Source organism: Sturnira hondurensis, unplaced genomic scaffold (genome assembly GCF_014824575.4).
Source record: "Sturnira hondurensis isolate 20B ecotype Veracruz unplaced genomic scaffold, ASM1482457v3 Scaffold0008196, whole genome shotgun sequence".
NCBI classification, from domain to species: domain Eukaryota; kingdom Metazoa; phylum Chordata; class Mammalia; order Chiroptera; family Phyllostomidae; genus Sturnira; species Sturnira hondurensis.
In genome coordinates, this window is record NW_028080827.1 from 8,405,708 (window position 1) to 8,429,879 (window position 24,172).

General features: G+C 37.0%; 1 protein-coding gene across 2 annotated transcripts in view; it reads right to left on the reverse strand.

The window, feature by feature from the left end:
* The window catches only part of WDR72 (WD repeat domain 72), a 203,859-nt gene that overhangs the window by 125,920 nt on the left and 53,767 nt on the right, over positions 1 to 24,172 (reverse strand). For both annotated transcript variants that reach the window (XM_037054671.1, XM_037054670.1), the window contains exon 14: positions 4,929 to 5,131. In XM_037054671.1, coding sequence (XP_036910566.1) covers positions 4,929 to 5,131 — 203 coding nt within the window. The remainder of the gene's footprint in view (positions 1 to 4,928; positions 5,132 to 24,172) is intronic.

The following is a 24,172-nucleotide window of genomic DNA, read 5'->3' on the forward strand; positions in this document are numbered from 1 at the left end:
ATATGCAAAATATCATTTTAACATGTGGTGCTAGCCAAATTGCAAGTGCTCAATAGCCATATACGGTTAATGTCTCCCATACTAAACTAAACAGTGTAGCTCTAAACTAGCAACCAAGGGGAGCTATTGGGGACCCATTCTATAGAAAATCAGTTCTTTTAAAAAAAAGAAAGAAAACATTCCCAGGATAGCACAATGCTTCTAAATTCTAGCAACTCAAATAATTCAACTTATTCTTTTACTCACTTTATAGACAAGAAATGCAGAAAAAAAGAATTTAAAACAAGCCAACAGACAAAACATACCTTTTCTCCTTAGAATATAATGAAGCTACAAAGATTTCTGCCACGTAGAGATGATTTTAGTTAGATTGTTTATTTTCTACTTTGGGGCTAATTTCCTTCCACTGCAATTTAAACAGTTTCTCTCTTGTTTTATCCTCAGCAGAATCTGAGAAAATCATTTCTGCATCACTAATATGACATTGTATTTCTTTAAATCCTTTAAGATCTTGGTCTTCCCCACCTCAAAATTTGTCTTTATCTAGCTACACAAATTTAACTTCTTTAGCATTTCAAATTAGACACATTTTTAAATGTTTTGTTGTAGTTGTTGTTCTCTTTAAAACCTTTTCTCAACTCTGTGTGCACTCTTCAAATGCAAGAAGAAAAAATAAATAGAGCATGACAGTAAATTCTAAATATTGTCAAACACAAAGCTCCCAGCACAGATCTTACACATTATTCTTCCAGTTAGTTTACTCTACCATTCGAAAATATTTCACTTGTTTCACTAAAATCCACACAAAGAAGTCCTGAAACAGAGTAATCTTAGTTCAGATTTTACAGGTTTATTGTCCCTCATTTTTCCCATCTCTGAAATGAGTGTTATTTAAATCCTTTCTTTAAAACTGTTTTTTTCTTCTGGTAAAAATTCATGAAGTAAATATTCATTTTACTGTATTAACACTAAGGAGAATGGAGAATTTACAAGTACTCTTGATATTTTATGCTTATCAAATTTATGAATCAGATTAAGACAAAACAATCTCAATGGTTCAAATCTAAGAGAATGAAACGAAGAGATGCAAGACATAAATAAGTAGAGAAGATATAACTTAGAAGAAGCACAAATAAAAAAGCTCTAGTTAACAATAAGCTCAATGATATTAGAAGAATGGTATAATATATAAAACAAAGGAGGTGATAGCCCTCCTTTATTCAATTCTCTTACTCTGTAGAGAGTGCAGGTTAGGAACTGTAGTCATCTATGGTAAGCAGTAGCAGCTAAAAATAAAGTGGGAATCAGTCTAAGAGTAAGAAAACAAGACTCTGGCATTTTACTGCTCCCTAGAGTCAAGAAAGAAACAAAATTATATGAATAAAATGAAATCTATATATACTATTATCATCACTTAAAGGGTAGGTCCGAGGTCTTCCAAGAAGCTAACAGAAATAGCAATCAGTTTACTTTCTGGGCATTGAACTAACAAAATGGGCACTTGATGAATGAGGTTTTCTCCTGCAGACCTTGGACATCTGGCATGCATGAGTCAAGAGACATCTCTCACGTTCTCATCTACTATTTGAATGTAGAATAATTCCCACCCTAAAATGCACACTCTATTATGAATAGAGAGCACCAAAGCCACATTAGGATGGGAATGCTTGGCAGTCAGCTGGGCTCACTCACTGGGCTTTGTGTATTCTAACCTTATAATAAATACACAATGTAAGTGTGGTTCCATTTTCTGTCTTAGGAGACTAGGACCTTGTGACTTTCCTCTTTCAGTTGTTAATGTAAAAGTTTTATCATACTTATATAATCACCCTTATAAAACATGACTTCTTTTAAGTTGAGAACATGAACAATAGTTTTGAAAAACCTAAAAACAATTTAATTAGTAATAAAAAAATCTGTTGCCTGATCACTGCTTTCAAGACCTGAAGGGGGAAAATATAAACAACAGTAGGTGGCCTAAATGGAGTCCTAACAACAGAAATTCAAAATTTTAGAAATTTTTCAATGCATCTCAGCCTTAAACAAGAGAGCTAGTACCTTAATGGGCTGAAAGGGATGACTGCATTAGACACTTAGAGCTCAACGAGTGAACACCCCCAGACTCCATGTCCATCGATGACATAAATAGTTCCACCTCCCTCCTCTGCCTCACTCCCTATAGCTTTGCTATAATGAGATTATGCTGAGTTATTAACAGAATTGCGATTATATTTATTATTGTAAATTAAATGATAATCATTCTAGCTTATATATTTATTTCTTGGATGTTTGGTTAGTGTGACTCAGTTCTCAAAAGGTTGATAAACCCTGGCTTCAAAATCTAATCAAGTCTCTAACCCTAAAAAACTGCAGATAATGTGCTGGTGTCCCCACTGAAACCTGAAGCTCTAAGGCAGAGCTTGGACAGCCAATTGGTCCCTCTTTTTTGAAGATAACACATCTTTTTGCCTCTAACTATATATGTACACATGAGATGATATGAAGTTTTTTAAAGTCCTTATTAATGGTTATTGAACAGTCTTCATATCACTGAAATAATGGAAAATGTTAATAATATATAATTTAACATTGGCTAAAATTTGACTTAGAAATACCATTTTTGAAAATATATTTTATTAAATAATACTGAATATGAAAAAAGCTTTAGGCTTATAGGTGCATTATTCATAATAGTGAAACACTCATTCCTCCATTAGGCAACCATCAAAATGCTCATCTGAAGGACTGGGGAGTTAAGGGTAGAGGGGGGCAAAGTGAGAAAAATTGGGACAACTGTAATAGCATAATCAATAAAGTATAGTTAAAACAAAACAAACAAACAAAAATGTAAAACAGAAAACATAATAGTAAGCCATAGAAAAACAATTCACATCAGCAACACTACATATACGGTACACAAAGCGTGATGCAGCCATTAAAAAATAGGCAATAATATAAGAAAGTTTTACAAGAGAAAATGCTACAATAAATATATGTACATATATGGCATAGTTACGACAAGATGAGGAGATAACTTAGAGGTGTAGATGAAAAAATAAGAGCCCCTTAAAGAAAAAGCTTCTGCACAGCTGAAGAAAACATCAGCAATACAAAAATAAAAGCAACCACATGGGAAAACATAATTTCTAATGATACTTTAGATAAGGGTTTGATCTCCAAAATATATAAAGAACTCATATGACTCTATACCATGAAGACAAATAACCCAATTAAAAATTGAACAAAGGACCTGAACAGACTCTTCCCCAAGGAGGACACACAGAGGGCCCATAGACATATGAAAGGATGCTCAACATCACTAGCCATCAGAGAGATGAGAATTAAAACCACAAGGAGATACCACTTCATACCAGTCAGGATGGCCATCATAAACAAATCGACAAACAACAAGTGCTGGTGAAGTTGTGGGGAAAAGGGAACCCTAGTATACTGTTGGAATTGCAGACTGGTGCAACCACTGTGGAAAACAGTATGAAATTTTTCTCAGAATTTGGATCTAGGAATTATTACAATGCTGGAATTATACCTTAAGAATCCTGAATCACCAGTCCAAAAGAACCTATGAACTCCAATGTTCATAGCAGCACAATTTATAATAGCCCAGTGCTGGAAGCAACGTAAGTGCCCATCAGTAAATGAGTGGATCAAAAAAATATGGTGTATTTACACAATAGAATACTACACAGCAGAAAGAAAGAAGAACCTCCTACTCTTCACAACAGCATGGATGGGACTAGAGAGTATTAGGCTACGAGAAATAAGTCAGGCGGTGAAAGACAAATATCATATGATCTCACCTGTAAGTGGGACCTAATCAACAAAAGAAATAAATGAGTGAAAAAGAACCAGAGACATGGAAGTATAGAACAAACTGACAGTGACCAGAGGGGAGGGAGGACAGAGATGGTGGGGGAAGGAAGGGGGTCAAGTCAAGGAACATGTACTAAAGATCCATGAACAAGGACAATGCGGTGGGGATTGTCTTTGGAAGTGGGGGTTGGATGGGACAGGGAAGGGCAATGGGGGAAAAATTGGGACAACTGTAACTGAACAACAATAAAAAATAAATAAAATACAAAAAAGAAATCAGATTGAATTTCTATATCATATTTGGAACTAAGATGAACAAAACCCATCCAAAGTTCTGTGAATCTGGTTGACTTGGTTAATGAAAACAAATGCAAACACCATCATTGTGCGCTAGAGACTTGGAAATCTAAAAAGCTAGTGATCCTAGAGATGCTGAGTGTATCTAAATAATTTTCCATATGATGATCCAGTTTCTTCTGATGCACACCTTTTGTTTTATTTGTAATTAACATTATAAAAAGAATTCAAATACTCTTGCCCTGGCTGGTGTAGTAGCTCAGTGGATTGAGCGCGGGCCTGTGAACCAGACAATCGCAGTTCGATTCCCAGTAAGGGCACATGCCTGGGTTGCAGGCCAGTTCCCCACAGGGGCCAATTCCCAGCAGGGGATGCACAAGAAGCAACCATACACTGATGTTTCTCTTCCTCTCTCCTTCCCTTCCCCTCTAAAGATAAATAAATAAAATATTTTAAAAAATTCAAATACTCTTAACTAAAAAAGGTAGATCTAAGCCACAGAATTTAGGTTATTTTCCTCTTATCAGTGGAAAACCACCTAAAGTTCAAGAGTTAATATAAAATTGGCTCAATTTTGATAGGCTAGAACTTATTTTTAAGAAAATGCTGTACCAAGAGGAATAATCACTCAGAAAGTTATGCTGATTAACTCGAGATCACTTGGTAGATGTGGTAGATGCAATCATTCTGAGTTCTCATTTTTGTACTGATATTTGATTGCTATGTATTGATGGAAGCACCTGAGTTCTCAGTCAAAGTCGATGATGTTCTTTGAAAGCAGCAGTTGGATTTGAACTTACCTTACATGAGGACTCCACCTGCAGAGCAGGGCAAGGTATTGGCCCAAAGGGGTAGGAGCTGGAGGATCTCTGTTCTACACTTTTGTGCTTATGTGTTTCTGAGGCAACTGAAAGCACAGCTTCAGGCTTTAGAAACTGCGAATCATCACAACAATTAAGAATAATTCTTGCTCTTTCTCCTGTCTCATGTCTTTCCAAAGTACCTGGAAAACAAGATTAGAAATAAAAGTTTCTGCAAAATATTTACCCCCCAAAGAATGAAAAGAACAAACTACTTCAACAGAAAAATCACAGTTCTTTAAGTTATCATGCCTTACTGTCTTCTTTCAATCAAAAAGCAGCCTGGAAGCTTTCTCTAAATTATTCGAATCATGGTCTTACAAAGGCTGAGATTATGGACTTGAAAAGTTCATCTTCCTCTTTGTGCTTTTCTCCACTGAAATCGACGGGGCATTCAATAGTCTTTAACAGTAAAATCTCTTACTTATTACATAGTATGCAAGTGATCAATAACAAAAAATATGGAATATTTTAGTGTATTCCCTTAGTGTTCCAATCACAAACAACAGAGAATTCATAGTGCTTCGCTTAGTTTCCTAATCTTAAAAGGTTTCTATTGTTGATGTGTAATTGAAGTGAACAGGTTAAGTAAGAACACACAGGATTCTTAGCACTACCTTCCTCACCAAAGTGCTCTCACAGCTTCAGGAAAGCAGGCCACGCTAGGGTGTTGTTGTTATTGTTGGTATTATAGCTGTTACAGCATTTGACCTTTATGTCTAATGTTATTAGAAGGAATAAATTCCTTTGCCCTCTTCTCTGCCATTCTTGCAGTTTCAGAATTTCAGGATGTTGGCAAGTTCAATTTAAAGTTGAAAGGAACAAATATAAAACAGAGCAAAAGTATCAGAAAACAATTCACAAAGTGTTAGAGTTTTTATGAAATACAATGCCATATGCTCAGTGTAATCTCAATAAATATGACCATTGCCTTCTATCAGCTGTGAGTTCATTTGAACTAGACCATGTTAAATATATAACCTATACTTTATTAAATAAAGGAGCTAAAGAAAATTAACTTGACATACAATCTAAATACAGATTTTATTTCATATTATTCTTTTCCTACCAATGAGGAAGAAGCAGTTGTACTATTTGCTAAGGAAAAAAATCATTCTTACTCACCGTATTTAGAAAAATATCAATTTAAAGTAACTACTGCCAGAGAATAAAAATAATGACACCATACCAATACATCTTTAGACAGGTAGATGGACTTAAGGATTATGACACTCCAACCCTCAGTTCTCCTCGTCTCCTCTCCATTTTCCCTTAAGGCCAGTGGTTGGTGCTTTGGGTTCTGAGTCAGTAGCAATTATTATGCTACTGGGCAAGAATTTAGTCCCTAATCTCTTAACAATGATTTTTTTCATTTTAACCTTCCTCCATTCATAAATTACCATCTTTAACATAAAACATAATGAACATTAGTTCTCTGAGGTTTCCTTTTTCATCAAGATTACTATGTCTTCAACAAATGAAGTTGACAGCAACATCAAGAAAATCTTTTCTCTCAAGGATGACAGTAAGAAGAGTTTCTCAAACAAAAGATAATAGTTATTACTAGTCCCTGAAAATGACCACATTTCAGAACTGGAACTACAGTATCTGGTAAAATTGACTGTTTTATGAGAAATCTCTCTTTCAATAATGGTATCACCATGGGTAGTTTTTTCTCTCAGGTTTTCTATGGTTCTTCAAACTATCATATTTTTAAAAGATTTTAAGAATTCTTGGAAAATCCTTTGTTATATTGTAATACTCATGAAATGTGCCTTAGTTCTACATATCCATATATATTATTCTATACACAACTATTTCTTATATATTTTAGTGATAAAAATAGTCTACCTACAAACCTGGACAGTTGTAATCTACCTTTGTTTATAGATAACTAATCTAACGAATCGGCTGAGCATCGACCATGTGTCATTCACTGAGCCAGGTGCTGGCAACAAAACAAGAGCCACTCCATCCCCGTCCCCCGGAGCTCAAGTAAAAGCCCGTGGTAGCGCAGAGCAACAAACATGTGAGAACTAATTTGCTGTATCTAAAATAAGACGTAAGCTATTTTCACTACAAACCAACCCTTAATCAACAAGATATCGGAAACAAGGTTTTGTGAACAATAGTTTCCATCCTGCTTACTTGTAAAGTACTTGAAAAATAATTAGATTATTCTGTTTCAAAGCACTGGTTGTGATGCAAGTGTGACCTAAGGCGTGGTTAACGTGAGTCAGTTACTTCAAAAGTTACTATAGACGAATAAGGAAGTTCATATTAACAATAAGAAATTGGTTTTCTAATAAGTTCAAGACAACAGCTTTGGGAAGCCCTTGGTCAAAGCCCTTATGGTGAATAGAGAGAGATTCTCATGTGTGCCAGTTATTAATTTATTGTCTTAGTTCCAGATCCACTCCTCTCTGCCTGCTCTGGAAAATGTGTATGCTCCTCTCTAAATATTTTTCTTTTAACAGCTGTTGCAATGTTAACCCTTACAGATAAAGACTTATAGAAGAAAGAACTTTTCCTTCTCAGTTCTGGGATGCTCTATTGCAGCAGCGTGGGTGGCTTCCTCAGCGCCAGACTCTTGCCGTGCATGGAGGCCAGCAGCACCCAGCAGACAGCAGCTTCCCCTGAGACACTCTTTGGATGGTTTGTAACACAGTGCCTCCAGGGAGACATCTCCCTATGAACAGCTTTCCCTAGTTTCACAGAGGGCATATTTCTGGCAACACCATACCACGCCACATCACAGCAGCTTCTCTGCTATCACACAGCTATGAGCTCTCCAGTAAGGTCGAGATTGTAGCCCTGGGGGAAGCGGTGCCCCAGGCAACACATCTCAGCTCCGGGGAGAATGTGTGCTCCTCAATCTGCTGTTTCTACATCTGGTTCCTATTAACCAATCCCAGACGTTCACGTTATTTATGATAGCTAGTAATTCTTTATGTTGATTTTTTTTCTGTTTAAATTACTCTGTCATTCCTCTTTCCTGATTGGACCCTCATCAATACACCATAATAAATTACTGTTCCAATGCAGAATGTTCCTTTAAGTAGATCCCTGAAACTATGGAATTTACAGAGCTTCAGGGACATAGTTAACTAGAGTAAATAGTAAAAACAATAACCCATGAGGGAGGGTATGATCCCAAAGAGGCCAAGGGCTTGCCTTTGCAACTTTAGTGAACTGCCTTCGGACAGTTAGTCCATAGAGAAAGAATATTCATTGCTTTCTGATATCAAAGAAAGAACAGAAACCAAAGGTTAACAAAATTGCTTAATTCAACTTCCCATTTAAGGACATCTTTTGCTTTCCAAAGCAAAAGATGATAAGTCGATAAGTACTTACAAACATTGATAAGTAGATATATCTTTTGGGGGTTTTTTTGCACTACGCTACATCAAAAAGATGAGTTTACTCACACTCTCCATTTGAATCAATTTGAATGTGGTACGCAAAATGTACTTGAGTTAAATATTATTGAAAGTGACAATTGTATTTCCTCCTTCAAAGTTGATGTTGTAAAAAGGAATGCCACACAATCTATCCCAAGTACACTCTTCATTGTATAAAACGTTTTCCAGTAAAGAGCTTTCATTTTTCTATTATTTTATTAATATTAGTTTTGAGATAATCTGTTTTGTCCCCACCTACAAATAGTACATTAGAGGATGAAACCAATTAGAAGAGAGCTTACAACAATTAACATCCTTAAAGAAAGTGAATGAAAGAAAGTTCATGTCCATGGGTTGTCCGTGTAAGTTCTTGGAGTCCTCTGTTTCCTATATCATTTTTTATCTCTCCCTGTCTATTTTATGCCTACTAATTATGCTTCTCTTTCCTGTACCTCTTTGCCATTCCTCCCTTCTCCCTCCCCACTGAACTCCCTCCATGTGATGTCCATATCTCTGATTCTGTTCCCCACTGATGGCACTGGCCAGCATTCAAAGTAGTTTTCCTTGATCCCAAATTGCCTAGTCTTCAAACGTCAGTGCACAGAAACACAATGAGCAGCCAAGATGGTGGTTTCAGGCCCCTATTGACAATATTTCCACTTGTATATCCTGCTTTCACTGCCAACTCAACACAGCCCACAGTGACCTTGATCATGTTTTTTAAAACCAGGGTGACTTTCTTTGCCACCCTGTGCTCAGAGGCTGCCCTCACCACCTGTCAAGGCTGACAGCCAGGAGACATCATTGCACAGTGGGCATGAATAGAGTAAGCACCAGCCTGCCCTGTACTCAGATCAAACCTGTTTTGTGGCCTTGAACTAGCCATTTCATATGTCTGTGCCCCACTTTCCTCATCTGTGCAGTGGGGATAATAATTCTTACCCCACAGGGGTACTATGAGAATCCAATTGAGCAGATATTTTAAAAGGTTGATAAGGCTCTGACACACATGACAGGTTCTTCCTCAGCTCCTTGTAAGCTGTTTAACAAACCTCCTTGTCCCTGTGGCTTTGGAATGTCTGATGTGGGGCCCAGTGTGGCACCTCCCTCCCTCCTGCCAGAGACTAGATCCTCCGTAACCAGGCTAGCTTCTCAGACTAGGCTATAATCAAAATCTGGGCAGGATTATTTATATGTTTGACTTATTTTTTAATCCTCCTCAGTAAACCAGACTGAAGTCTGGCATAAATTAAAGGCTAGAGAAATACTTCTTAATGGATTATATGACATTAGCAACATGGCTAATGATTCTTTTACTGTGGCTACACTTGAGATTAAATCCCAAATCTTTGACCTACAAGTCATATTCTCACTCATGCTTTCTCCCATGTCATCCTCCCCTTGCTCATAATTTAGATCTTTTTTTCTTTTAAAGATCCCTGAAAATAAATCCCTTACTTCTAACTCTATCTCACTCTTTTAGAGTTAGCTTAAAATCTCACCTCCTCAGAGAGGCCTTTCTGAAGTAAACCCTTCTCCTGTCTTGCATTGTTTTCTATCTCAGTTTCTTTACTTTGAAGAACTTGCCACATTTATAATTGGTAAATTTTTATTTGCTTGCTTAAATTCAGGGCTGCCTCCCTACCAGATGCTAAATTCTTTTCAGCAACTATTCTATGAACTTCATACAAAGAAGGGCTCCATACCTGTTCACAGAATGAATAGATTAAATTTTATCTATTCCCTCTAGCACTAGAAGGAGGCTACTGCTTTGATACTCCAAAGCATCTCGAAATCTCAGTGTGGCAGGTGGTAACATCAAACTATATCCATTATAAACCTGAGCCCTGGAGCCCAGGAGGGCCCACACTGGGGGAAGCAGCACTCACACATTCTACTTCATCCCAGCTCATCGTTATGCTGCCAGATTGGTCCTGAGGCCCCAGGAATTTGAAATTGGAAGCAAGTCATTCTCTGAATGTGACATGTTAGCTTGACCTGTGTGGAGTAACCATTTCTTCCCCCATGGGCTGAGGAGCAGAATATGATAGTCTACAGAGGCAGAGATGGGGAGAGAGGGGAGGAAAAGGAAGTGAAAAGGAAGAGTAGAAGAAGGAGGAAGGAAGCAAGGAAGGGGGAGAAAGCTTCAACTTTCTAGTTTTGTTTTTAACTTCTTCCTAAGGACTACTGCAGCTCTAAGGTTTCTGAAATACACCCCTGAATTCTTTACAGTACATACCTCTTTCCAATAAAACCAACTTTTCATGGCTTCTATAGCTTGCTAGACCTTAGGGGCCCCAATAAACAGGGAACAGAGAAGGTGTTTCTACTGTGACAAAGGCCAAGTTTGAGCACCCCCAAACAGACGTGAAAAGTTAACATGCAGAGCTCCAGGCAGAGATCAGAGCACAGAGACAAAGCCTTAAGCTTTATCAGCAGATGGGCTGGGATTCAATCCCAAAGGAAGAATGCCATCTTTAAGAGAATTTGGAGTGAGACCTGTCAAGAGACCAGCGCAAAACCTCTCCTAGTTTCTGTACATACAGGGGAAAGAAAAGAAAGATTCAGAAACTGTTGGAAATCAATACGTTGCTGAAATACACCTGAAGTTTAAGTACATTGGGATTGTCAATATTTATAGGGCACTTACAACTTTCTGTTTTGTTTTTAAGGAGGGCAAGTGATCACTTTGTAACGTGCCTGTTATGAAATCTGATTTTGAAGTATCAGCTATCTTAAAGCGTGGCATGTACCATGAAGAATGCTGTCTTCAGTTGTGGTAGAAGAGCAATGCAGAGGGTAAAGAGAACACTTGTAGTTGATAAAATACGTCATGGTGTACCAGACATAAATATCTACAGGGGGCAAGTGAAGAAGAAATACCAATAGTCTATACTTTGATTCCCCCCCCCAAACAGCCAGAAGTTGCTCCCCAGTAATTTGTGTATATATTTTTTTAAAGATTTTATTTATTTATCTTTAGAGGGGAAGGGAAGGAGAGAGGGAGAGAAATATCAATGTATGGTTGCCTCTTGTTCATCCCCTGCTGGGAACTGGCCTGCAACCCAGGCATGTGCTCTGACTGGGAATCAAACCACCATCTTTTGGTTCCCAGGCCTGTGCTCAATCCACTGAGCTACACCAGCCAGGGTGTGTATACATTTAATATTTGCTTTCTTCTATCCAAAATTTTTTTCACAATCAACGAAATTACTATAATCTATTATAAATTAATGAATAGTTTTAAATTACATATTTAAAAGCCCTAGCCATACAAATTCCATCTCACAACTTAGCAACTAGGTTCACTAGGTTTGTAGAAAAAGCAATTGCTACTATCCCAAATGGAAAAAAAAAAGCTAAAAAAAAATCATAGTCACTTGATGAATCCATCTACAAAGGATCAGGAATAAATTAAAATGCAAAAACACTGCCCAAATGGATAAATGTTTTATCACATTGCACAAAAACATTATATTAACTAAGAAACTATACATGAATAACTTTGAGACAGTAATTAGCTTACCAAAACTCATGGTGCTTTTCCTTATAGAACATTATAGAAAGGACATTATAGAACATTATTGGAAGAACATTATAGAAATTTCATTGCTACAGGAACATAAATTCCTCTCAGCCCATTCAAATTACATATATTGTAAACCAGCACACTTTAAATAATTTAACAAAAAAAAAACACTTCCAATGAAATATTCTGCTTATTATGGCATTGTAAAAAACAATGAAAAAAGTATTTTCTATAATGTGATAGAAATTAATGAGTATAAATTATATTTACATAAACAAACAAGAGTAAGACCACGAGTGGATACATTACAGAGTTAGGTCATTTTTTTATATTAGGTTGGCATTTTCTAACTGAATTCACCACAATATTAGGAAATGATTAAGAGGGCAGTTATATTTCAAAGTGATTCTCTTTAAAAGAGAATGGGCTAATGGCCTCATCTACCAAATTTAGTAGTCAAATTCATAAAATCAGATTTGAACAAGTCAACTGACTAACAGCTGTAATCAAATTCCACACACCAAGGAATTTGACCCCTGTGTCTTCTGTGAGATTTATCATTTATCTTCAGTTACACACGAAGTTCATTGCCTTGCTCATGTAAATCTATGGAGATGAACCTGGTGCCTCCTTTCTAACAAAACTGTTTCATAGTTTCTGCATCTTACTCCAGAAACTGTGTAACTGATGTGGGTTCCTAGCAGGCACAAGGGGTCCGAGAGATACCAAACTTAGCTCAGTTCAAAATAATGGTGAGGGGGTGGGAGGGTAGAAAATGAATCTGAAAATATTAAATTAGGCATAAAGCCATGTACTTCATTCCTAAATATAACTGAAAATAATACATTCATCTGTAACATAGATTTGTGGAGGATGTGGCTCATTTTTGTTCCCTATAAAGTCCCTACTATGATAACAAAGCCAGGATAGGCTTTACGTCAAGCTCCCATACCTTAACGGTATGCACAATACTCTTCACAAAGTCCTTGATCACTGTGACCTTGACCCCAGCTCTGCCACCGCCTCCAGCACATCTAGAGCAACCCTTGGATTTATCAGCTGGACCACACTCTACCTCCACATCCAATTCTGACCACTGACCTCCAGAAAAGCAGAATAAAACAGTGTAGGTAGGGTAAAAGAAAAAATAATCAAAACAGATAGAGGTTTAAAGTTGTTGAGATATAGAAGGAATACAAATAATGCATTAATTTTAAAGTAGAGTTTTCTGGATAAAGCATTTACTTATGAAATGCTTCTTCTTAAACTTTTGCTGACACGACAGAATCTACTTTGACTAAATTTTAATTTTTAACCTCACTCTAAAACTTAATACAATTTACAACCAATTTAGAAAGTGAATGTTAACCGAAAAGTTTTTGTATTGTGATGTGAAGTACATATTTAATTAAGTTTGTAATTACTTATATAGAAATCATTAAAATGACATAAAATGTTTTTAACTATATATTATATACAAAACATAAAAAGGTATGGAAAATATCATTTACTTTATTATTTGAATTCTTACACCAGGCATGCTCATTTTTAATTTTAAAATATTTCAAAACAGATCTTTCCTTTCTTCATGCTCTTGGTTGAAGATTAATTTTCTTAGGAAAGATTTGATTTTATCATTTTATTTACTCTGGTGTCAATTAGCTTTTTAAAATATTCACCTGAGGATATATTTATTGATTTTTAGAGAGAGGAAGAGACACATCAATCTGTTGCCTCCCAGACACATCCCAACTGGGGAGCAAACCTGCAACCCAGGTATGTGGTTTGACCAGGAATTGAACTCACAACTTTTGTTTCAGGGGATGATGCTATAACCAGCCTAGCCACCTGGCCAGGTCTGGCGTCTATTAACTTAATTAGATAAATGTCTTGCTGAGTTTATCTGAAATTTTGCCTGGAAAGAGAAAGAGAATTGGAAAAGAAAAAATTGGGGTTCAGTCCCCTGAATAAGGTGTTGGATGAGGAGTGTACTCATACGTAAAGTCTCTTTTTTGCAGGGATTTGGGGGGACATGCTGGAGATGGAAGGACAAATATATTTTAACTGCAGTGGGACATGGGAGTGATTTTCTTCAGACAAAGACAGGCCACCAAAGCTCTAGCAGGCATGCCAGGGCTCTGTTTTGAAAGCACCAACTCTCAGTGCACCCCCACTACAGTCCTGCTTCCCCAGTGCCACTTGTAAAATGCCATACCGTGTTTCTGCCCCCAATGACCCAAAAAGACTTTTTCCACCTCTTTATTCTTCTGTTCCATGGATTCGCTTACTCAGGGGGGCCTCCAGCAACTATCCTACCTAAGATCCAATATGATCAGCAGGATTCTAAAAATAATCCCTAATGACCCTCATCCTTATGTGACTCCTCCCCCTGTGAGAACAATGAACCCAGTGATTATATGGCTTCAAGGACTTTGCAGATGCAATTAAGGTTTCTAAGAGAATTAACCTTAAAATAAGGACATTATTCAGGAGAATAACCAGGCCTAACTAGGTGAGCCCTTTAAAAGTAGAGTTTTCTCCGATTGGTGGAAGAAAGGCAAGTCAGGGAGATTTAAAGCATAAGAACAATTCAAAGTACCATTGCTGGCATTGAAGATGGAGGAGGCCATATGCAAGGATCAGAGTGGCCTCTAGGAGCTGAGAGGGACAGCTGGGTGCTATCCAGCAAAGACGTCAGACCTACAACCATAAAGGCTAAATTCTCCGAAGGACTCAAATGAGCTCAGGAGTAGATTCGTCCCTTGAGCTTCCATGTAAAAGCCCACTGTCTGACACCTTGATTTTAACCCTTTGAGAAACTCATGCATTCTAGACTTCTAACTGACGGAGCTGTGAGGTAAATGGGTGTTATTTTAAGCTGATAAACTTGTGTGGCATTTTACACAATGATAGGAAATACAACTAGGACTTGCAGCAATAATTTTACTCTGGACCACAGATTTATTTATATCTCTTCTTATATTCTTTTTTCACTATTTTATATGTGAAAGTCCTGCCACAAACAAAATGACTAAATATATAAATTCATAAAATCATAAAAACAAATAAATGTGAAGCCTGGTTAGACATTTTGTACTTTTTTATAGCCCTTCTACTACCCTCGTTTTCTGGGTAGCAGGAACCATGAAGATATTCACTACATAACTGGTGATTGAACACTCACATACTGCATTAAAAATGACTTTTTAAGTGCTTGATTACTTCACTAGGAATTATCAGCAAGACATGTATCTTTTCATCCTTCTATCATTATCAGAATTGCCATTAGCTATCATTAACTGAGTACTTCCATGTGCAAAGTGCTGTGCTTAGTATTCCGCATAGGTCATTTAGTTTCTGAAACAATGCTGCAAGGTACAAACAATCTGAGGTTTGGAAAGGGTAAGTGTCAGGGCACTTGTGTATAGTGTGGTTGGGAGGGTGGTTATGGGTGGTGTTTTAGCTGAAAAGCTAGGGAAGGCTGCGAATGCCCTGCAGTGGAGTTACATTTCCACCTGACACCTTGCGGAGGGGCATGTTCAGGGCTGAGTGCAATGTAAATGTTTGTCTGGCAAAATGGAGAGAGAATGAAAGAAAGGGTTTGACTAGCAAGTTAATCAGTTAGAAAAAATTTCAATAGTTAATGTAAGAAACAATAAAGGTCCCAACCATCTGGTCCCACAGCATTTTGACTTTAAATGTTTTTGGTTTTGCTGAGCTATATTACACAATCCTGTGTTTCAATGGAGGCTTACAAAAAAACATAGCACATAGTTCATCTTTTAACTGATCCAAATTTATCACCAGGTATTGTTGATAGCATTGGTAAAACACTGTAATGCCCTCCAGAATTATAGATTAGGATATTCATGGAATGGCTATATGAATTCCAGGGGTCTTCGGTGGGTTCTGAACCCTATAAAACCATTTCTCGCTTCTTCTTTAACTGGAGCGTTTAGCCTTCTCTTCTCACCACCATCTCTGTTCTTGTAGTTTATCATCTGCTGCAACTTCCTGTGGGTGGTTTATATGTAGTTACATATACCTTATGCCATAGAAGGAGCCATGTGGAATAGATAGGTTTTTGTGGTATCAGCATTTGTTCTACTTCTAAATTAGAAAATGACCTGCTCTTTCCCCATACTGAGCTGTGGCCCTTTGTCAGGGAAGGATCCCACTGCGGGTGACTGCTCACCCTACACCACAATGTGCCATAACACACCTCTTAGGGTGTGTAGGTAGTAATTAAAAGACCTATGTTGACTTCTGGGTTTGTACCCCAAAGAATCAAAAACAGAGTCTTAAAGAGACATTTGTACATCTCTGTTCATAGCAGCATCATTCAGGGTAGGCAAAAGGTGGAAGCAACCCAAGGGCCTATCAATGAATAAGCTGATAAAGAAAATGTAGTATATACATACAATGGAATATTCTTCAGCCTTACAAAAAATTTCTGACATGTGCCATAGCGTGGGTGAACCTTGAGGACATGACGCCAAGTGAAGTAAGTCAATCACAAAAGGACAAATGCCATATTAAATCACTTAAATGAGGTATGGAGAGTAGTCAGATTAATGGAGTCAGAAATAGAGGGATGGTTATCAAGGCCTGAGGGGAGAAAAGAATGGGGACTTACTATTTAATGGGCACAGAATTTCATTTTGGGAACCTGAAAAAATTCCAGATATGGGTGACCAACCATGTGAATGCATTTAATACCACTGAAATCTGCATGTAAAAATAGTTAAAATGGTAAATATGATGTTATGTGTATTTTGCCACAATCATACACACACCATCTGTGTTGATAATGCAGCCCAAGGAAATACAAATAAAAAGAGAAGCACACTGAGAATAAACCCAGTGAAAAATGCAGAGAGTACATGCAGAGGTCAAATGACCTGAGTGAGACAGCAGGGCTATTGGCCATCAGGAGAGGCCGTATCACGTAAGGCTGAGGGCAGACAGAGAGAAGGGCATTGATGACAGAGTGATTTCAGACAAGTGAACTACCTGCAACCCCGAGAATGACAACTAAACTTGGAGGTGAGGTAACCTCAAGAAAAACAGTTCCATTAGAATAGTGTAGAGAGCAGACAGATTATAGTGTGTTAACTAAATGAGAGGCAAGAAAACAAAAACACAGAGTATAGATGGCATTTTTGTAGAAGACTGTCAACTACTTTGGGCAGAATGACAGGGAAAGATAATAGAAACTCACAATTCTATATCTAAAACACTTAGGACCATAGGGTTTTAGAATTCAGTCTTTTTCAGATTTGGGAGATATAAGATAATGCACATATGTCTATTTTTCAACAGCTACAGCAGGGTCTGGGAGAGCAGGCAGCAATCAAACCTGCCATATACCTGCAGCAAAAAACAAAACCAATGTTTAGACCTAGTGCAATAAACATCCCAATGTGAGGTCTAGTTTTGTTTTACTAGAAATGAACAAGTAAATAAATCTTTTTGGATTTTAAATTGTGGCTAAATAAAATGTAGATCTGTATTTTAAATAATTGGTAGCTAGGGGGGCCCAGAGCTATATTGAAAGAGAGATTTTCTGAAATAAGTTGGTGGACTGTTCAGCTTTTCAGGAAACGGGATACCTATCAGCTCATGCATTTGACTTCTCCTTATAGCAACACAAGAAAGCTAAGTCCTCTAATTCCAAACCCCCGGGTTTGCTGATTGTTTTATCTACGTCACTTATGATTAGATTGTAATTTACTAAAGATTCTTTTAAGTCCAATGCTTGAACAAAAGCACAACTTCCTTTATAAAATCATTGATGAGAGATAGCATTGCCAACAGACCTGTCTTGAGAAAACAATCATAGTTATCAGAGTTGTAAGAAATGAAGACAAGAACATAAGGAACAGGTAACAATATGATTTTCAAACTAAACTTATAGCTGATACTTCTGGAGAGAAGGAAAAAGTGGGATAACTAACAAAGGTTAATCTCGAGCATAAATCATGGATTAAAAGCCGATCATTTTATCAAATCTTTTTCCAGTTTTTTTTCTTGGGGTCTCAACCCATAAATGCTTCTTAATTTTAATTTGTCAGGATAAAATATAATTCATTTAACTAAATTTACAAAAGCAACTAGGAATCTGTCCAACTAATGAACTGTCTATTAGATGATATTCTGTGTCCCTCAGTGAAGCTTCTGGTTCTCCATGCTTTCAAGTGACTGCAAAAAGCCCCTTATCTTCCTGGCACACGAGCCTAGAGTGGAATGGAGTCTACTTACACTTGAGTGTGAGAGGTGCTGGGGAAAACAGCAGGCCAATCTATCCATGCCTGGGACTTTTTGACAAGTCTGAGGTTAGCAACCAACATTTTTTGTGGCAAACAAGATAAAATCGGACAACATTCCCACAGTCAAATTCTCTGCCCACCGCTCCCAAGTCTAAATCTTGACCCTTGGGTCTGTTTTCAACTGATTCATCTCTAGAAACACAAAAGATTCTTCCCATCAAATCCTAACGAATAAGTTAATGGTGCAAGTTGGATATTATTGGTGCACTCAGATGAATCAAGTGCATCCAATATCCTTTATCTTGCAGGCAAATCAAAGAATCTGCTTTCCCAGAGAATAACAATCATTACAGTCCACTGAGTCTTGCTTTTCCAATAGTTTCTGTGGCAGCTGGCTACTGGGAAGTTGCAAGGGAATTGAATGGAGGCAGCGTGGGGAGGGGCAGATGGCTCTTTTGGGTTCATTTTGCCAAACATGGCAGCTGTGAAACCCACTAACGTTCCAAATGTTCCTATAAAGTGCTCACAGAAGGGGGGTCAAGCTAAGGAGGAGCCAGAGAGCAGCCATCCCAATGTGTTCCTCTTTCTCCTGCTGTAGGATAAGCCCTGAAGAACATTAAATGCAGATACGTACCCAGTCAGCACAGGGTCCAGAAGGGTAATCAGACTGAAGGAGTCCACTAAATCTGATTATGGCCAGCCAACTATTTTCATCACTAAAGTAAAACCCAGGAAAATAGCAACTGACAAGGGAAACAATAAAGGCAGTGAGGGATGCAACTTAATTGGTGAAAGTAATTTTAAGAGTAGAAAATATTTATTTGTGTCATTAGGATAAGATGCTGCTGCTTTTTCATATTTGTGTCTGAGCCTACAAAATGCTTCAAAGACATCCTGGAAATACCACAATAACATGCCTAACACACAGGCATGTTAAGATGCCAGAGATTTAAGAAAAAGGGGAGTGAAATTGAATAACCATTAATTAAAATACACATATAATGTATGTGTTTTACCAGATAAAAATTAATCACATAATGTAGAATTTTAAAATAAGTGAGGGGTATCTAAAAATAATATACAACCATGCTCATGTTAATTGTTCAAATGACTAAACTAACAAGAATTGAGCAAGAAGCAAATCCAACTTAGGGAAAAGAAAATTACCTGTGCTTCTTTTGTTAATAGCTTTTGGGCGTGACAACTGGATTTTAGAGAGCACAGAAGAAACTGTCCCATGCAGATCTTTCCCTTTCTTGAATTTTTCTACATCCTTGAAGGTCTGTCACTTTGAAAAGTTTGTAAAATTCTAAGAACATTTATATAGTTTCACTAAAGTGGAGATCCATATTCACTAGATGGAGTTGCAGAAGACTACTATCTTGAAGAGGGGGGAGAATGTGTTCATACTTGTGTGTTTGCATGCACATGTGTATGTACACATACATGTGAAAGTGTCTACCAGGTTGAATTTTTAAAAATTATACAATAAGACTTATATGCCTCTTTTCAGTGATCCAGTGTTAATTGTTGGACTTAATTTGGTTGAAAATGAGGTTGAACTTTTTTATTGTATTTTTCCTCTGGTATCAGGAAAAAAAGGCAGATATTGACCTATACTCCCCAATCATACTGCCATTGAGTAATTTCGATGTGTACTGCACTAAAAATCTTTTAGACTAATAGGAGTTCCTAAACTTTTCTGTGCCATGAACCTCTTCAGCAGTTTGGGGAAACCAATGAGCCCTTTTTCATAGTATTGGGTTAAAATGTTGCTAATAAAATACATATGATGGTAAAGGATATCAATTACATTGAAATACAGTCATGCAAATACTTTAACCAACTCACATGCTTTTTTATCGATGTGCTAAGTTAACAAGAGCTAGCAGTGTGTCAAAAAGTTTATGGCAGTAAAAATATAATTCTTGGAGATACTGGGGACAACTGTAGTGGGATGTGAAAATATCTGTGATGTGGATTGATGACAGGTATTGCTAACGCTGCTGTGAAGTGTTCCTGACATTCAGAATGGACAGAAATACTTAATTTCACTTAGGGTTCACAAACCCTTAAAAGGGGACTTGTGGATTACGGATCCAATAAAAGGAAATGGCTTTCCAAACCTGTCATTACACATTCCAGGGTCTTACATTAATAATGAAAATATGAACTAATAATTGGATAACACTTACAAAGACTTCTACAATATAAGAATAAATATAAGCATGTCTCTGTATAGATGACTATATAAAAAGAGAAAACACTGAAAGTATAATGTATTATAGCAATTGTTAATAAGGATTATCAACAAATGTTGGGATTTTATTGCTTTTAAAAATGTTTTTTAAATTTTTTAATTGTAGTTCAGTTCCAGCTGTCCCCATCCCCCCTCCATTGCTCTCTCCTGCTGTGCTTACACCCTCTCTCCCACGTCCAGTCCTCCTCCCACCCTACTGTCGTTGTCCATGGCTGCTCTGGTAACTGTCAGTTTGCTCTTTATTTCCATGTCTCTGGTTCTATTCAGTTTGCTTGTTTGTTTTGTTGATTAAATTCCACTTGTAGGTGAGATCATATGGTATTTAAAAATGTTTTCATTACAGTATCTGTGTTTTATTTTTATTGAGGTGAAATTTACATAACGTGCAACAAACCATTTCAAAGGGTACAATTCAGTGGCATTGACTGTCCAAAACATTGTGCAACCAACAACTCCCTGGTTTCAAACCTTGATCACCCCAATGAACAGCCTGTACCCATTAAGTAATCACTCCTCATTCTCCCCTCCCCCATCTCCTGATTACCACTAACCTGTTTCTGTCTCTATGAATTTGGATATTTTATATGAAAGGAATCATACAATATGTGACTTTTTGTGTCTGGCTTCTTTCACTTAGCGTACTGTATTCAAGGTCCATGCAAGTTGTAGCATGTGTCAGTACTTCATCCCTCTTTAGGGTGAGATAATACTTCACTGTACAGAAATACCACAATTTATCACTCATTCATTGATAAACATTTGGGTTGTTTCCACCTCTGTGGTATTATAAATAATGATATTGTGACTACACGTGCTTCTGTGTGGATATATGTTGCCATTTCTCTGGATCTATGCCTAGAAGTGGAATTGTTGGTTCATGCAGTAACCTCATGTTTAACTTTTGAGGAAATGTAGGACTGTGTTTTGTAGTGACTACACACCATTTTATATTTTCACCAGCAATAAAATAGTTTTATTTCTCTACATCCTTGGCAAAACTTGTTTTCCTTTTTTTTATTATGATCATCTTAGTGAATTTGAAGTGGTATCACATCGTGATTTTGATTTGCATATTCCTGTTGGCTATTAACATTGATCACCTTTTGGTGTGCTTGTTGGCTATTTGCACACATATTTACTTCTTTGAGTAAATATCTGTGCAAATCCTTTGCCTTTTTAAAATTGGGTTGTTTTTTTGTTGTGGTGTAGGAGCTCTTTATATTCTGAATATGAACTGTTATTGGATATGTGATTTGCAAATAACTTCCCCTGTTCTGAAAGCTGTCTTTTCATATTGGTGATAATGTTCTTTGATGCACAAAAGTTAATGTCCTTTGATGCCCATATATCTATTTTTCTTTTGTTGCTCTGGTTTCTTTTTTATTATAGCAACCCTATGGCATGTGCATGTATAATACATGTATACATTTTTAATTAATAAAAACAAAGCCTGTATGCTCACATACAGTAACTTCTTACATCTTTTTTTCAAACAGTGTGTTAAGAGTCTTATCATCACCATGAGAAAACTAAAATTCTGATCAATTTACTGATTTGCAAGGAGTGTACATTTTAACACTGGCAGAATCTTCTGTCTCTAAATACTAAATAATGACATCGGTTTGATATATTAGGAGTGAATAGTGAGTCATATTGAATGATTTATGCTTGCAGAAGATAAATATTTCTTTTATTTTTAATTAAATTCAACAAAATTTGTTTATTCCCATGTGTCAGATGCTGTGCTAGCTTTGGGGACACAATTCCTGTCCTCACAGTATTTTAGGTTAACCAGAAGCATAGATATGAACTCTGAAGTTATAAGACTAAGAGGGGATGTACCTTATGCTATGGGAGCAAGTAAAAATCTCTCCTACACTAACTTCCCCCATTGCCGCCGCCTGCCTGCCAAGAACTCAAAATATTCATCACTACATTTGGGCATTTTAGCATATTCCACACTCCAGTTTCTTATACATAGTCTTACAGGCTTTTTTCAAGTTGTTCCAAAGGTACACATTTTCCCTGATTATATTGAAAACTCGTTAGGGAGGAAGGCCATATGTGATAATTCTGGTATCCTTCACATTTCATCAGAATAAAAAATAAATTTTGAGCTCAACTAGAAGGGAGAAAGGACGGTAAAATTTTAAGTACAAAGTGGTATGGTAATATATGAAGAATTTATAATAAAATAGTAGTTATCATTTATTCAGTGCTAACTACCATTAGGAAACGGTAAGTTTTCGAGGAGTTAAAAGCTGACTGGGATGATCTGGACTGGAAAGTGTAGAGACTTGACACCCAGCAGTCTGAACCCCAGGGCTCATGGTCATAAGCCCAATGTACACTAACTAACCCCTACTCAGGACATAAACTTTGATAGCTATGCAAATACTTATCAGCTAAATTACAGATAAAGTTCACACAAGTGTGTACATATGAGTGGGCCCTCATACATGTACACACAAGATACTACATGTTTCAAAACCCCAAAGTATAGTGTCACTGTGATAATGAGGACCAAGAAGAAGAAAGAAAGATTTAATACTTAGGCAGTAAACTAAAAATATATGTTGAGTAATAATGCAGTAACTATTATAACAAAGAAGAAAAGGTCTCAGAAAAGGTGATTTAGGAAAACTCCCACTCTGTGCTTTTAGTGTATTCTGTTTTTTCTTTTCTGAAAAGAATCATCCCAAGAGAATTCCATCTATAATTTACCACAAAGTAATGCAGCTTTAAGAAAGGTGACATACTGAGGAGTATGAACTGCCAGATGCTACACACCCAAAACCTACCTTGAACGTGCACAGAATGAAAGTCATACTCTGGTGATGCTGACAAGGCAGTTAACACAACACAACTTCACCCCCGTACGTACAAAGCAGTGACCTTGATGAGAAAACCAGGAAAAATCGCCCCTCAGAATAAGACAGTGGGTCACTGGTGGAATTTTTACATTTTTTTTTTATTTTATACACTACATACTATAAAAGAAGGAGACCAAGTAAAAGTTGTGGGTTGTAAAATTGCTTGTCTGTGTAGTAACAATGTGTGGCAAAGTGAGAGTTTAACCACATGGTTCCATGCTATTGGGAAAAAACTAACTGCATATTTCTGATAAACTGTGTCCTGCATATATCTCTGTCCCTTACCCTAAACAATTAGGGCAAATGGATATATAGGGTAGAAGATTAAACAATGGATATTTTCTAAAAATATGGCTATTAGCTATTGACAAACCTCAAATTATCTTTCTAAATGGTCTAATTTTTGTAGCTGTCTTTTTAATACTGTGTACTTTTAAACCACAGAAGAACAAATGTTTCATTTATATGGCATCATAGTACATTGAATAATTTTCTAACTGCTACTAATTTTACTGAGAAAAATAAATTAGGAGGGTGAATATTTAACCCCTGTGATGAAAATAACCTCAAAATGTATTATGTTCTTTCTTACTTCCTCAATTTCGTATGCATAGGCTTTGTTCCAGGGGACTGAATATAAGAAGATTGTTTGAAAATTCAAAATGTGCTCTCCCACAGAAACCAGATCGTAAGCAGAAGCAGGGCCCTCGGGCCAGGCTACAGGAGTAAAGCTTCCTGCTCACGGTCACACAGCTCATATTACCTGAGCAAGAGCAGGAAGAAGTGGACAAAAATAGACTCACATTTACCCTAGGTTCTACCCCCTCACCAGCCAAAGACTTCAGTGTCCTT